Source organism: Podarcis raffonei, chromosome 7 (genome assembly GCF_027172205.1).
Source record: "Podarcis raffonei isolate rPodRaf1 chromosome 7, rPodRaf1.pri, whole genome shotgun sequence".
NCBI classification, from domain to species: domain Eukaryota; kingdom Metazoa; phylum Chordata; class Lepidosauria; order Squamata; family Lacertidae; genus Podarcis; species Podarcis raffonei.
This window is the reverse complement of record NC_070608.1, coordinates 87,932,177-87,948,153: the sequence shown is the minus strand read 5'-3', so window position 1 is coordinate 87,948,153 and position 15,977 is coordinate 87,932,177. Positions and strand designations below refer to the sequence as shown.

At 45.1% G+C, this 15,977-nt stretch overlaps 1 protein-coding gene across 1 annotated transcript in view; it reads left to right on the top strand.

Moving 5' to 3' along the window:
• SLC4A9 (solute carrier family 4 member 9) overlaps positions 1-15,977 on the top strand; it is a 40,708-nt gene that overhangs the window by 23,714 nt on the left and 1,017 nt on the right. The window contains exons 15-21 of the mRNA XM_053397469.1: positions 3,235-3,396; positions 8,556-8,734; positions 9,445-9,517; positions 10,223-10,291; positions 11,554-11,727; positions 13,917-14,072; positions 15,253-15,357. Of these exons, the coding sequence (XP_053253444.1) occupies positions 3,235-3,396; positions 8,556-8,734; positions 9,445-9,517; positions 10,223-10,291; positions 11,554-11,727; positions 13,917-14,072; positions 15,253-15,306 (867 nt within the window). The 3' untranslated portion in view covers positions 15,307-15,357. The remainder of the gene's footprint in view (positions 1-3,234; positions 3,397-8,555; positions 8,735-9,444; positions 9,518-10,222; positions 10,292-11,553; positions 11,728-13,916; positions 14,073-15,252; positions 15,358-15,977) is intronic.

The following is a 15,977-nucleotide window of genomic DNA, read 5'->3' as shown; positions in this document are numbered from 1 at the left end:
GAAACCCCGTCAGACGTTCAGCTTCCAAAAATTGTTTGCAAACCGGAACAGTCACTTCCAGTTTCGTGATGTTTGGGAGCCAAAACGTTTGAGAACTAAGCTGTTAGAGAACCAAGGCACGACAGTATTTTGGGAACAGCGGGGGTGAGGGAGGGGTGGTGAGCACCTCTTATCCACCAAGCAGCTGTCCGCCAGATCCGCGGCCCCTGTGGATCCTGCTGCCTGAGGTGGTTGCCTGGCCCTGCCTCTGACAGAACTCACCATGTACAGGGTGAGTTCAGACAAGCGCTGCACATTGTGGGCGGCTACACTGATATAAAGGTCCGTATAGTTAAAGCCATGGTTTTCCCAGTAGTGATGTATGGAAGTGAGAGCTGGACCATAAAGAAGGCTGATCGCCGAAGAATTGATGCTTTTGAATTTTGGTGCTGGAGGAGACTCTTGAGAGTCCCATGGACTGCAAGAAGATCAAACGCATCCATTCTTAATGAAATCAGCCCTGAGTGCTCACTGGAAGGACATCATGAAGCTGAGGCTCCAGTACTTTGGCCACCTCATGAGAAGAGAAGACTCCCTGGAGAAGACACTGATGCTGGGAAAGATGGAGGGCACAAGGAGAAGGGGGCGACAGAGGACGAGATGGTTGGATAGTGTTTTCGAGGTTACCAGCATGAGTCTGACCAAACTGCGGGAGGTAGTGGAGGACAGAGGTGCCTGGCGTTCTCTGGTCCATGGGGTCACGAAGAGTCGGACACGACTAAACGACTAAACAACAACACTGATACATAAATCAACAACTCCAAACTCAAGAAGTGCAGGATATCCCCACTGATAAGCCCATAAATCTCCCGTGTTTGGACTACAAATAACAGCCATACTGATTGGCAAACTGAGCATGGATTCAAATTGATTGTCTTGCCTCTCCGTGTGGCATGTTGGTTTATTAAATAAAATACACACTGACTGCACACTGATGCAATCGACTTTCAGGTACTGTAGTTTAGAAGTGCTCTGGGGAGGAAAAGACAGCGTTGCAACGTCTTGCACACGTCTCAGCCAATCAGAGCTGTGCAGAGCCGGCCACCTTTTAGGTTGCAAATTTTGCAGGGCAGGATCTGTTGTCTTGTTTGGTACTCTACAAATATTTCCTGCACACTGATCAATTATTCACTTATTGCTTCCAACAAATATATATGGCATAGCTTTATAGCCAAGTCTATGTTTACTCAGAAATAAGCTCCAATGATTTAAGTAGGACTTACTCCCAAGTAAGTGTAAATGGAATTGCTGTCTTAGACTCTTTAGCACAAATGCGGGGCAATGTCCTGATGTCTGAAAGATTGCTGACTTCATCCCCACTCCATCCCCACTCCCCAGGGACCCCTGGGAGGGAGAGAAGCATGTCTCAGGCTTCCGTTGCCTGGATTCTTTGGGGGAGCCCAGGACAGGTAGACGGGTATAAAACTAAGGTGTTCAAGGCCTGCACAGACCACAGGCATCGTAACTGAGCCAAAGCCAAGCAGCCCTGCCATGGTTGTTCCCCGGCGGCACTGTGAGCAGGGAAGCAGGAGTCGGCTGGTGGATCAGGGCCAAGCTTGAGCTGCCCTGCTGCAGGCCTGGGCGTGGAAGGATTAACTAAGGATTAACTGAGGCTTCGTGGGGAGCAGCGCTGCCTGCCTCCCAAAGGAGGTCTCTCCTCCTAACAGGCAGCCAAGAGGCAGCTTGTGCAATGTGGGTGGAACGTCAGGGCCGAGATTGGGGCCCCATATAATATTATTATCCTTATCACTATTAATTCATTTATACTGAGCCCTTTTCCCTGGCAAGGACTCAAGGTGCCTTACAGATAAAATAACAGCTAAAACTCAAACATTTATAGAATTAAAGCTACACATAAATATAAAATATAATTATCTGTATGTCTTGTTTATTTACAATTTAAAAAAACCCAGCGCAGCACCATCCCTTTAATTAAAACCAGTCAGTTCCCCAAAGCCTGCTGGACTAAGGAGGTCTTCACCTGCCAGAGGAGGAAGCACAGCAAGGAGGGAGCCAGTCTGGCTTCTCCAGGGAGGGATTTCAGAGTCAGAGAAGCCACCACCAAGGAGGCTGGCTTTGCAGGTGCTTCTGCACTTGGAGTAACCGGTGCCCGACATTTCTCTGCCAGTCTTACGTTAAATGAATTGGGATTCAAGCGGGATCCCTTGGCAGGGACAAGAAGGCAATGAGCCCATTTCAGATGCAGAAGCAGAGCTTCAGCTAAGTCTTCTGCCTCAACCAACACTTGAGGCTGGGACAAATGGCCTTGGTCCTGGCAGCCACCCTTAAGCCAGCTGCATCTTCTAGACTACCGGTTTCCGTACTTTTGGGTCCACTTGCCCCTTTGTTCCATAAGCTCATCCCCATAAGCTCCACCTTATAGAAAGCATAATTCGAAATACAGTAGTTGTTTACACAACCCCCTATGGAAGATAATAACAATAAAATTGAAACAGTAACAATTAATTGCACATTTATTGAAAATCCAGTTAAAACTATTTAGTTTAATTAAGGCTGAATCTAGGCACATCAAAGAAGCGTTTCAGTTAAACGCCTAGTAAACTTTGTGTGAGAAATCGGGTTGGCAAAAATGGAGCTCCACAGCGCCATCTGGTGTCACAGTGTTATAATGCATATCCAGCGCATATAAAGCGGTTTTTCTTTGCCAATGGAGTGGAGTCCTAATTCAATAAAATGGAAGAACTTGATCCAGCAAATCCAGATGTAGTTATTTACATCTCCAGCACCCCCTTGCCTCTTAGCACCCACTTAGGTAATTCCACTGCCCCACAAAGGGCAAGACCACCTGCTTTGGGAAACACTGCTCTAGACTCCAGTCTATGTTTTATTTAATTCTTGTTTTATGTTTTATTTAATTCTTATTTAGAATATATGGAAGATGAATGCATTTATCAAATGGTGGTGGTGGTTTTTCTTTTTAAAAAGTCATCACAGGACCTGTAAAACACTATCAAGATGTAATGAAAACAAGCCCTCTGTAATTTAATCAGCTGGAAAGCCACCCTCTGTGAGTAGCCTTGCAGCCCTGCCTGTGTGGTCAGATGGGAGTGGAGGCACAGAGAGCTTCCTTGCCTGAGGAGGCAGCTCAACAAATCTGTGGCTGAAATTCTTGCCGCCTGCCCTTGATCCAGCCTGGGCCCTACTAACTTTTCCCAATCAACCTTTTCTCTACAGCCTACAAACCCTGAGAGAGGCTGGGTTGTGTTTCCGTTTGGAGCAAACTCCTGGTGGATATGCTTGGCATCGTCAGTGCCTGCCATTCTGGTCATTATCCTCATCTTCATGGACCAGCAAATAACAGCTGTCATTCTCAACCGCAAGGAGTATAAGCTTCAGGTCAGTGCTGGGCTGGGGTTCTCTCAGGCATGTGCTGTGATAGATTTTCCCAAAGAACCAAATAGCCATTGAACATCTGCTTCAAAGCAAATCTGTCCCTGTGACTCACCTCAGAGGTTGCAATGCGCCAGTTCTAGCTGCTGCAGCCAGCAGTGGCCAGGCTTCCCATCATTCTGGCCTGACGTCAGTTAAAAAAATTGGAAGAAACGGAGGAGACAGACTGAGATTTCTGTCTGCTGCCCATATCCAATTCTGAGTGCTGGATACACTCATCCTAAACCTATCAGTCACCCACATTCACAAGGTAGCCTGTCACGACTAACAATCTTGTAGTTTTCATGCTTTTTGGTGCATGAAAATTGCTTAACTCTTCTTTTTAAAGCAAAGGTTTGCTCCTGTATTTTCCTTTGAAAACATCTGCGAAATTATATGAACCATTGGAAGTGGAGCGCATGTAAAGTTTTCCCCCCTCCTCACCATTTTAAAGGGTTCTTTCTTCCCCATTCCAGTTATAATTTCTCTTAATAACCTCCCACCTCTTTTATTGTATACTTTTATTGATGCTTCATAATACAAATTGGTATTATGAAGTATCACTCATGACTGTCTGGGGCCATGCTGTGTGCTTGACTCTTCCCTTCAGGAACTGTTTATTACCACTGTAGAGCTCTCTTAGATCTTGGCATCAGAGGCTTTAACATGTTCGTCTCTCTGCTGCAGATTTTATTTATTTTATTAGTAATTAGAATATTCAGGCTTTGTAATGTTGGAATGTGGTTTGTCTTATCTGGCTTAACTATACCTGAAAACATGCTACCATCTTTCATTACCCATGCTATTATTCCACCTTTAGTCCACCTTATATTTTATGTATGTTCATTCGTACTCCAGTGCCTATATGATAACTCAAATTTGCTAGTGATTTATGTAGATTTCCTCTTCTGCGTGCTTTATTCTGAAGCTAGTATTTCATGCTTGTGGGAAGGCAATACCTTCAGGCCTTTAAAAATATCGATTTATCCTTTAAAGCCACAAAGCTTTAAAATGTTCTTTTAAAAAAATCAGAATTCTGAATTCTGTGCTGGAGCCCAGATTGTGCTGAAAGTCTTGCTTATGCGAAGTTACACACAAAACTGAGAGGCCCTTCAGTTACTGGGAAGAGCCTGGCCATTGTCTTTCAAAACCTGAAGATAGGCAAATGGTCAGGTGCAAAGCCCAGGCGCAAGTTTGTGGGCCTGTTGTATCTCCCTTAGAAATGCTACCCACCCACTCCTGAAGCATCTGATCTAACCTCCTTGGGAGTGGGAGCAGAGTTCCTTCCACACTGGCATACGTTAATAAAGAGACACAGCTTGTGTACACACTCCCAATTATTCTGTATCCAATGCGTTCCCACCATTGGTTTGGGAAGCTGTGTAATAATAAATTATTATTATTATTATTATTATTATTATTATTATTATTACTCCGCCCTCCCCAGCCAAGACTGGGCTCAGGGTGGCTAACACCAGGTACAAAAACAATTGATTAAAATACAACTTAAAAACAAGATTAAAATACAACATTAAAATGCAGCCTCATTTCAGTAGAAACTCAAATCAAAAACTTTTTGGGGATGAAAACATCAAATCTTCACCAAGGCCAACTATCCAGACTGGTCCTACGTGGGCCAGAAAAAGCCAGGGAAGTCCCCAAATAGGAGTTCCATCACAGAAGGAGAAAGGAAAAAGGAAAGAGGGGAAGGGGATCAAGTTGATTCCAAGCCAAAGGCCAGGCAGAACAACTCTGTCTTACAGGCCCTGCGGAAAGAAATCAGATCCTGCAGGGCCCTGGTCTCATGAGGCAGAGCGTTCCACCAGGCCAGGGCCAGTGTTGAAAAGGTCCTGGCTCTGGTTGAGGCTAATCTAACTTCCTTAGGGCCCGGGACCTCTGGGGTGTTGCTATATATGCACCTTAAGGTCCTCTGTGGGGCAGACCAGGAAAGGCGGTCCTGTAGGTACGAGGGTCCTAGGCTGTGAAGGGCTTTAAAGGTCAAAACCAGCACTACACATTACGTCAGCCACAATCCATACCAATCCTGTATCTGTCCAATATATTGTTTAATGAAATACGGCATTCTGGTGCATCTGCATTGCAAAAAAGAACAGTCTAGCTGTGTTTCTAGGTGTGCACCACCAGTCTCACCCTTCTGTGGAGTAGAGAACTTAGCAGCCACTCTTCCCACAGCATTCCCTGCTGGGTTAATGGGCTGCAGCTCTATCCATACTCCTCTGTGCGAGCAGAAACTGGTTCCTCTGGTTGGCTTGTCTGAGGGAGTGCCTGCCATTTCTCTGCCGTGTGGCCTCTCGCCCTTGCTGGCGTTTAGCTGGCTCAGACTTCAGCTGTGCGTGTGCCTGTGTTTTGCTTTGTTTACTGCCAGTTTCTTGACGTGGCAGAAGCTCTTCCAGAGGGAGCCAAGGGTTAGGGTTCAATGAATCAGCACACATGGTATCCCAAGCCACATGGGGCCTGAGCCAGACCCTGCACCCATCATGGCTAGACCAAATGGACAGATAGGATTAGCCTGGAAGGCCAACGAAACACTTCTCGTTCAGCTTAATTCTCTTTTCCTGGAGAAACAGCCACCTAGAAACATCCATGGAGACGTAGGAAATGCTTTTCTAAACCTCACATTCTGTGCTCAGTGAGACAGTAGGTTTGTTTGCTTAAAACAAGCCACCAAGGGAGAGGGATTATGTTCGAGGGAAAGTTGCTCAAGGATAGTGCTTTAGACCAAGGTTGTAGTAGATGGCCAGCAGCTGGGGTTCGCATGAGATGCGACAGAACTTGCACCCCAAAGGGAAGATGGATGGCTGAGCTGGCTGCTGGTGGTCTGGCCCTTAAGTCCTTTGCATTGGCAGATACAACAAAGATTCCAAAACATATGTGGGTCCAACATACATTTTTACTGCAAGAGACAGAAAGCAGTCTTTGGCTCTTGCCATTCACTCTGTTCTCATGGTCAGGATTTGTTTGTTTATTGGTTTATTTTATTTGTCAAATTTAGCTGAGATTCCTGCATTGCAGGGGGGTGGACTAGATGACCCTTGGCTCCCTTCCAACTCTACGATTCTGTGACCCATCATTCTAACAGCTGGTTGTTCAAGATGGTCAAGAGAAGAGGCTGTAATTCAGTGGTAGAAAATAAGCCTTGAATGCAGAAGATCCTGGGACCTCAATCCCTGACAGCTCCAGATAAGCCTAAAACCCTGGAGTGTCAGTGTAGACACTACTGAACAAGATGAATCAATGATCTGATTTCATGTATGGCAGCTCCCTGTGTTGCCCTCCTATGGTAAAATATAAAAGGGCATCCTGGCTTGTGTTATGTGATCCTATACCTGTGGCTATAGGGCGGTAAAGGTAAAGGGACGCCTGACCATTAGGACCAGTCGTGACCGACTCTGGGGTTGCGGTGCTCATCTCGTTTTACTGGCCGAGGGAGCCGGCGTACTGCTTCCAGGTCATGTGGCCAGCATGACTAAGCCGCTTCTGGCGAACCAGAGCAGAGCACGGAAACTCTGTTTACCTTCCCGCCAGAGCAGTACCTATTTATCTACTTGCACTTTGATGTGCTTTTGAACTGCTAGGTTGGCAGGAGCAGGGACTGAGCAATGGGAGCTCACCCCGCTGCGGGGATTTGAACCACCGACCTTCTGATCAGCAAGTCCTAGGCTCTGTGGTTTAACCCACAGCGCCACCCCCATCCCATAGGGCGGTACATAAAGATAATAAAGAATAACAATAATAACACTCCAAGTTTGGCTTGAGGTTGTTAGGGAACAGCTGCAATTTCCTTCCATGGTCACCTAGACCTGACCCAAGTGCCTTTTAGTTTTTTATTCATTCCACAAAGTAAAGTGCCTCTAACTTGTGAAACCTAGCGTAGGGAAAGATGATGTCCAGAAAGAGACAGGATGATTCTGCTAGGTTTCCTTCCCTCCCCCCACACCCACCCAAAGTCTAAAACGGTTCTCTGGCTACCATGCAACTTCCAAAGGTACAAGAGTCCAGCTGGGCACAGAAGACTGGATATCATATTAATTTGTTCTGCTTCTCGAACCCCCTCAGTCTCTGATGCTGCTTAATAAAAGCTTTCATCTTGTTATAGTTAACAGGGCTGTTGGATAGGAATTGCACCACCATCACATGCATGTGCTTGTTCACCACAGCATCTTCAATGTCTTTGGTGAGGTTAAGTGGGCAGGCTACTAACTAGCAACAGCAGGCTCTCTTGGTTCATTTCAGTTCTCTTGGTTCATAATTTTTCCAGTTGTAAATTCAGTTCTCCATGTGTTGAATTAAAAAAAAAATCCTCATTGATTTTTCTTTAAAAACACATCTATTTATGTAGTTTTGGCTAATTGTTCATTTTTTGCAAGCAATTTCTCCTTAATATAATGCAGTTTTGTATGTTACTTCCACTAATATCTTCATTTTTATGCACACTTTTGCCTAATCTATGCATTTTTGTAAAATATATTTTGGTTGGGGAAAAAATATTGCAAAATTCAGATGTGTGAATTTGGAAGGATAGCTGTGTTTCAGTTTGCATATTGTTTCAGAGAGTGTGAATTTGTTAGATTAGGATAGAAGTACAAACTGAATTGATTTGCTCCTCATCCTGACTCCTCCAACAGCTTATGATCCCTCCTGGTATGCTGAATCATGCAAGTAGCTGTCATGGAGTAAATGGATAACAAACAAAGCCCCCTTTGTGCTATAAAAGGTTTTCTAGACGGCTGACAATACACTCAAAGCACACCTCATGTTGTTCTTAATAGCTTTGGGTGTATAGGAGCCCAATCCTGATAAGGTGCTGAGGCATGAGTGGTAGAGGACAGTTGTCATGAATTGGACCCTTTCAGACAAGGACATAGAATTCCCAGAATCCACAAGGCCACTTAGGGAGTGTGTGTTGGCCTCCAACTCTGTTTTGGCCCTCTCTGCTTCTCTGACTCCCAAGGCTGCTGCGAGGCATCTTATATTGCTTGTCATGGGGGAAATTGTATTTGCTGCAAGAAATCAAAAGACACCTAAAACGGGAAATAAGAAGCAAGGCTTTACTGTGTATTCTTCAGCCTGAGTCTCCCGTTACTAACATGGCTGTCCTGTTGCAGAAAGGGGCAGGATTTCACCTGGATTTCTTCTGTGTTTCCCTGCTGATGATCTTTACCTCCATACTGGGTTTGCCCTGGTATGTGTCGGCCACAGTCATTTCTTTGGCCCACATGGACAGCCTTAAGAAGGAGAGCACCACTTGCGCTCCAGGGGAGCAGCCAAAGTTCCTTGGAATCAGGTATGGTGCATTATGCGTCCTTCTTCCACAGCTGTCGCTTGAGGCTCAGGAGGCCTTGGTGGCGCAGAGTGCTTTTAATAATAATAATAATAATAAATTTTATTTATACCCCGCCCTCCCTGCCAGAGCCGGGCTCAGGGAAGCTAACACCAAATCACAGTAAAAATATAATAGGGGGAAAAGAGGAGGGGGGAGGGAAAAAATTTAAAATACAGGTTAAAATGCAATTTAAAATGCAGCCTCATTTTAAAGTAGCTGATAAATCAAGACCCTAAGGGGAGGGAAACATCAGGGTCAGACCGAGTCCAAACCAAAGGCCAGGCGGAACAGCTCTGTCTTACAGGGCTTGCGGAAAGATGTCAAGTCTTGCAGGGCCCTAGTCTCTTGTGACAGAGAGTTCCACTACATTGGGGCCAGTGCTGAAAAGGCCCTGGCCCTAGTTGAAACCAATCTAACCTCCTTGAGGCTTGGGACCTCTAAAGTGTTGTTATTTGTGGACCTTAAGATTCTCCGTGGGGCATACCAGGAGAGGCGGTCCCGTAGGTACAAGGGTCCTAGGCCATATCATTTTCCATCTGCATTGGCTGGTGGCCCAGCTATGCCCCTCTCTGGACACAGATGGTCTGTCTTCTGTTGTCTATGCTCTGGCGACCGTTATATGTGGGGCTGCCTCTGAAGATGGTTGAAATATAAAGTGCTTTTCCTTGCAGGGAGCAAAGGGTGACAGGTCTGATGGTCTTCATCCTAACAGGATTGTCTGTGTTTTTGGCACCTGTACTCAAGGTAAGAAAAGCCTTTAATTGTTTGTAAGTTGCAAGCGCTTCTCTTCTCCCTTCTCTGTTAAAGGTACCCCTGCCCATACAGGCCAGTCTTGACAGACTCTAGGGTTGTGCGCCCATCTCACTTAAGAGGCCGGGGGCCAGCGCTGTCCGGAGACACTTTCCGGGTCACGTGGCCAGCGTGACAAAGCTGCTCTGGCGAGCCGGCACCAGCGCAGCACACGGAAACGCCGTTTACCTTCCCGCCAGTAAGCGGTCCCTATTTATCTACAGTACTTGCACCAAGGGGTGCTTTCAAACTGCTAAGTTGGCAGGCGCTGGGACCGAGCAACGGGAGCGCACCCCGCCGTGGGGATTCGAACCGCCGACCTTTCGATCAGCAAGCCCTAGGCGCTGAGGCTTTTACCCACAGCGCCACCCGCGTCCCCCCCTCTCTGTTAGATACTTGCTAATAGTGGCTAATGATGGTTCTAGACATGGTTTGATTACAAAACATTAAACTTGCCTGCTGTCAAGTACTCTTACAGTTGCTGCAAACACTAAATCAGCAAGACTGCCAAAATTGCCTGTGATATACAATTATTAGTAGTTCAGGAGTTCTGCCCTTCTTTGCATCTAATCATTCTTAAGGTCTCATGGACAGGTAATGTTTTCTAGAATTCAGTCTTTGCGTAGTCATGCTTATATTTTGGATTTGATTTCCCCTCAGTTTATCCCAATGCCTGTGCTGTATGGCATCTTCCTCTACATGGGTGTGTCTGCACTCAGCAGCATTCAGGTGAGTGCAGAACAGCAGGGGAAGCATTTTTGGATTGTGGGGAAGGAGGTGCTGTGACTGAATTCTAGCTCCCTCGGTGGGGCAGCTATTGAAGACTGTGCAAGATGGAAGGCGGGGTCAATGTGAGTTGCGTCTGGCCAGAACAGGGTTCCCCAAACTTCTGGGTTCACTGAGACCTTGATGAGCTATTGCAGTACAGACCCCCCCCCCCAATTCTTAGGAGTGTAAATGAAATAAAGTATTTCGATTTTTACTTGTGTTGCCGTTGCTTATTTTGTGACTGGAGATGGGAGAAAGAAATGGAGGGAGGGTTTGCTCCTCCTCCTCCTCCTCCTCCTCCTCCCACCTATAAAATAGGCTTTAAAAATGGACTTGAGAACTTCTTAACGTAGCAGCCTTGTGGAGCAACAAGGAGGGGTCCTGAGGAAGGGAGGGGGTGGCAGCAGCCTTTCCAAAAGCTCCTCCAAGTTTCCCCAAAGGCAGCTTGTTTATATATCTTTGGGGGAGGGAAAGAGTCATGTTAGAATTGTGTTTGTGTGTGTGTGTGTACACATACACAGTATGTATGTATGTATGTATGTATGTATATGAATGTCTGCACCAATATGCAATATTTTAGTGTTAAAGGAGCATGGTCTGGGAATATTGCATTGTGGAAACATGTGGTTTCCATTGTATGGTTTTTTAAAACACATTTTATCATTAATTAGGTGATGGAGAAGCATATATGCAGTGCTTTTTTTAAAAGGGGGAGGGGCTGTAGCCCATCTGAAGCATAAGGGGCAGGGAATGACCAATGGCTTAGCTAAAATCTGTCATTTTAACTGTGAACCTGGGAGGAAGCTGGGCTTGTGATGCAACTGAGGGATCTGCTCTGAGCTTTATTCTTGTGTTATCTTTGTCATCACATTAAAACACATAGGAATCCCCAAAAGAGTGCCTCTAATCCAGGGGCTGTAGGCAGAATAGAATAGTATAATTTACAATGATTCACATATATTATCTCAGTGATTCTTACAACAGCCTTGTAAGGTAGGCTAGTATCATCCCCATAGATCAGATATAAGGGTTTGCCTAATGATACTACTAAATATGGTTGAGTTAGGATCTGAACCAAGTGCTTCCCAGCTCATTCTTAACCAATACACTATGCATACTTTAGTAAAATTAACATTTTCAGTGAACTGGAGTTCCCCTAAGGACTATTTGGTGCTTGCCGGAAGGTTCTCCACATCATTTCTCTTGCTTTCCTCTACTCTCAGCTCACAGACAGACTCCAGCTCTTGCTCATGCCTGCCAAACACCAGCCGGACTTCATTTACCTCCGTCATGTTCCTCTACGCCAAGTGCATCTCTTCACCTTCATCCAGGTGCTCTGCCTGGCTGTTTTGTGGATCATTAAATCGACGGCAGCTGCCATAATCTTCCCATTAATGGTAAGAGTCTTTAGGGCAGGGATGAGTTTCTTCCGGTTGCTCCACCTGTGGATTCAGTGAGAGAATTTGCCCAACAACCTTCTCTCCTGGCTTTTGCTATATATTGAGCTCCTTTATTATCCACTCTAGCGCAGTGTGAATTTTACCTTCCCACTCCAGGACTTTCTAGCCCTCGATTCCTCCTGATGACACCTGACTAGAGAGAAAGTGCATTTGCCCAAAAAGATCTCTTAAAAATTCTCCCTTACAAATGCTGGTGTCTGCTATTTGCCGAATATTTACCAAATATTATTTGACTGTTTTATAACCCATGTCAGTATTCTACTTCCACAGATATTTTATATTGGTATTTATAAAAGTAATATTTCATTATTGGAGCTTCAATAGGCCTTGATAGCTGTCGTATGGTGGCTACATTTGTGTTTTGCTTTTTAATCAGAAAAAAACACTTTGCTGCCACTTCGGGCACTGTCTTGGCTGCCCTTAGTAGCCCAGTGGCATTCCCTTAACATTTGGGGCAGAATGTTCATGAGAATGATGGCAAGCCAGGAGCATTCTCTACCAAATTTCAGAGAAAACAGGGCAGTCAAGTCATTGCTTCAAATCCTCACAAAAATTCTTCAACATTTTAGTGCACATTCTCCTTATAAACACATTTTGCATGGTTTTGACTTGCATACACATTTTTGCAGGCAATTTCTCCTGAAACGATGCATTTTTGGGTGCTATTTTCAACAATTTGTTCATTTTTATGCACTCCTTTTCCCCATCTATGTGTTTTTGTAAACACTGTTTGGTTAGAGAACTGCATTGTGAAATTCCGAGAAGTGTGACTTTTGAAGGGTGGTTGTGTGTCAGGCCTCGTTCGCACTTTCGCTTGACCGGTGCCTCAAGAGAACCGGCCCAAGAGTTTTTCCATTTGCCCTGCTGCTTTACCTGAGAAAAACCTCTCTTTACTGCTGAATTGGAGCAAAGGTCAACCTGCAGAAAACTTGACTGACATTTGCCCTGATTCAGCGGTAAGGAGGAAAGCAGCATAAGTGTAGATGAACCCTCAGTCCATGTATTGATTTGGTAAATGCAAATGTCATAAATTTGGTTTTAAATGTTAAGTGAATTGCATTTCTTCACCATCCCTAGAAGGTAGCATTTTTTAAAGGCACAAAAGCGGGGTGGGGGTGGGGAAGAGACCTTAGCGGCTTTATATTTCAGGATAAGCCTACCTCTGCCTAAAAGTACCACGGAAAGTACCACAAACTGTTGAGCCCCAGCACCATTCTCTGTGTTGCTACCCAGCCTGTTGACCAGGAATGACATCTTGGCTTTATCTTTAGTTCCTCCCTCTTCCTTTCTCCATATATCCAATCTGTTGCCAAGCCAGGCTATTTCTCACTATACAGCATTGTTGCCCTGTCGGCTAAACTGGTTTGTGCTCCAGTTATCTCCTGCTTTGACTAATGCAACCATCTTTGACTAATGACATTCTGCCCTCTCACTGAGATCCAAAACTCTACTGCCAGGGTAATTCCTCTCTCTCATTGCTCTGATCATGTGATTCCTTCCCTCAGGTCCCTATTTCAGCTTCTAATCCTTTTCATGTCTAGCACAAACTCATTATTCTTACTTTGTTGAAGTTTTCCAACTCTACGTTTCTGCCCTCGTTTCCTGTTATCTCCCTGCTGTTGCCTTTTCTCCCCCAACACCTCATGGTCAGCCACCCAAAGGTCTCCTGCTCTCTTAGGTGACCCTGCCATTCTTCCTAGATGCCCCCCCCCATAACTTGCATTCTGCCTCAGGACACTTGAATGGTGTTGCCTTTTTTCTTCCAGTTTTTTCTCAAGCCCTGACCCCTTACATGATGCAGCTTTTAGCAAAACCCCCTTAGCCACCATCCCCAAATAAAACCTAAATATGCATAACTGTGCCTTTTTCTCTTTCTTTCTTTCTTTTTCTTTCTTTCTTTTTCTTTCTTTCTTTCTTTCTTTTTCTTTCTTTCTTTTTCTTTCCTCACCCCCCATTCTCTTTTTATTGTCTCTCCAATTGTCAAAATAGATATTGCATGCTCCTTGTGGGCAGGGACCTATCATGTTGCTTTGATAACTCCGCAATGTCCCACATGCATTGATAGTGCTATGTGAGTCATTAATAATCATAATAAAACTTTGTGTGGTGATGTTCTGGTCTTCTAGCTGCTGGCTCTAGTGGGTATACGGAAGGGAATGGAGTACATCTTCTCCTTACATCACCTGGCTTGGCTGGATGACATCATGCCAGAAAAGGAGAGGAAGGAAGAAGAAGAAAAGCTGAAGAGGAAGCAAGATCAGGACGAGAGTGACAATGAGGATGTAAGCAAGCAGCACTAAAATTATGGGGGTAGAGGAGGTTGGGGATGGGGATGGGGCTGAAGCGGCTGGAAATTACACCCCCCCCAATCGCAACATGCCAATGTGATGGAGCAAGGAAGGAAGTAAACCAATGTAACCATCTTATGTGCTGTGAGGGGCTGATGAAACCACCGTGTGGCTGGTTCAGAACTCTTCGTGAGTACCAGTCTCTTTTTCATTATTAAGTCCATTTATAAAGAGGGTAAATACTCCATCAGACCACTTCAAAGAATGGAACAAGTCAATCAAATATGTTGATGCTTCAGTTTTGAGAAGTGTCAGGGTGCCTGACTCTGTGCTTTGGTATTGGTGGGCACAAAACTGAAGGTATTTGTCAGTTGTCACAGAAATACATCTGTCAAATCTATGCTATGTAGGAACTAGTCCCCCACATCCATTCAAAGAGAGACTCCAATGGTCTCACCATCTGTGTTCTTATTGTACCCATGGAAAATTATCCTATCACAAAACTTATCCTTTGAAAGGACAAGGTGGCAAGACTAATTCAAATGTGTTTGTGTGCACGGAGGCACACACGGGTGCGCCATCTCCAGGGAGCTGCTCTTTATTCTTCTGGATCCTTCCTTACTCAGATCTTAGTGTTCCCTCACTCTTCACCAGTAATTGTAGTCTAGAGGCCAAGTGGTACCAGTGTAATAACCCAGTCCATTTTGGCCATTCAGAGGGTTGTGCCAACTTGGGAGCAAGAAAGAGTGAGCTTTAAAGTCCACCTCCCTGGCGTTAGTCAGCAACCCACAGGAATGTTTTGAGTTTGCAGCCTAGCTTTCCTTACAGTTTTGCCATCTAAGGCCACAAAGCTGATATTCCGGACAGGGTGCGTGGTTTTTGCAAATCATATTTCTCAGGAGAAGAGTTGGCATCTCTTTCCATGGACCTAGATTAGAAGCTTCCTGCTGGGGAAAATGTGGGGCTTGGAGTAGAAAGGTCTGGGGGGTGCCAATCTGCAGCTGGACCTTGCTCTTGAGACCCACTGAGAACCTGGGTCTCCTTCACCCATTCTCTCTTCTGTCACTTCACCCTTTGGAAGTGGCTTTTCAGAGGCAGGGAAAACCAAAAGCGTGTGTGAGTGTGCTACCTTGTCTGTCACTTTATTAACTCCTTGGCCTTTGTTCTTTTTTAGTCTGAACTTATGTACCAAGAAAAAGGACCAGAAATCAACATCTCTGTGAACTGAACAGACTGAGACTCACCAGCGGAAAAGGCAAAAGATGACCATGTGTGATATGTAAGGATGGGCCTGCTTTAGGAGTTAGGGCCCACAGGAAATATTTGCCAAATCACAGAATAAATGCTAAGAGGGAAAGCTTAAGGGATAATAATAATAATAGGATGTCCCCATTTTCATTGGAGAAATGTTGGAGGGTATGAGAAATACCTGTACACATGCCCAGAACAGAAAAGGCTGTGGAGGGCAAGGGAGGAGGGATGAAAAAAAACTCTTCCAAATACATTCCATCAGTCTCTGCCCAGCGCTATGGATGTAAGTGGCAGGATAGCAATAAATACCCATTACTATAAAAGAGGGAATGCATGGAAGCTAACACACCAAACATCCATACAGAGAGAACTTGGGTCTGAACTTCTGTTAGGAGGCTCACACCTGGAAGTTATCTGTTTTCTTCTTCTTCTTTTTAATGGCAGCACTTCTTCACGTACATTGAGAGAAGGGCTAAATCTGCTCTCTGTACAGGTAAACCCAATGTTTAGAGGGGAGGAATGTTCCTCAAATATGTTTTTTAATTGTAGCCCCTTTCCTTTGTGTCCAAACTTTTTTCAAAGAGGGCCAGATTTGATGAAGTGAACGTGCATGAGGGCCAACCAAAGGGCTGGGGCTGATCAAAGTTG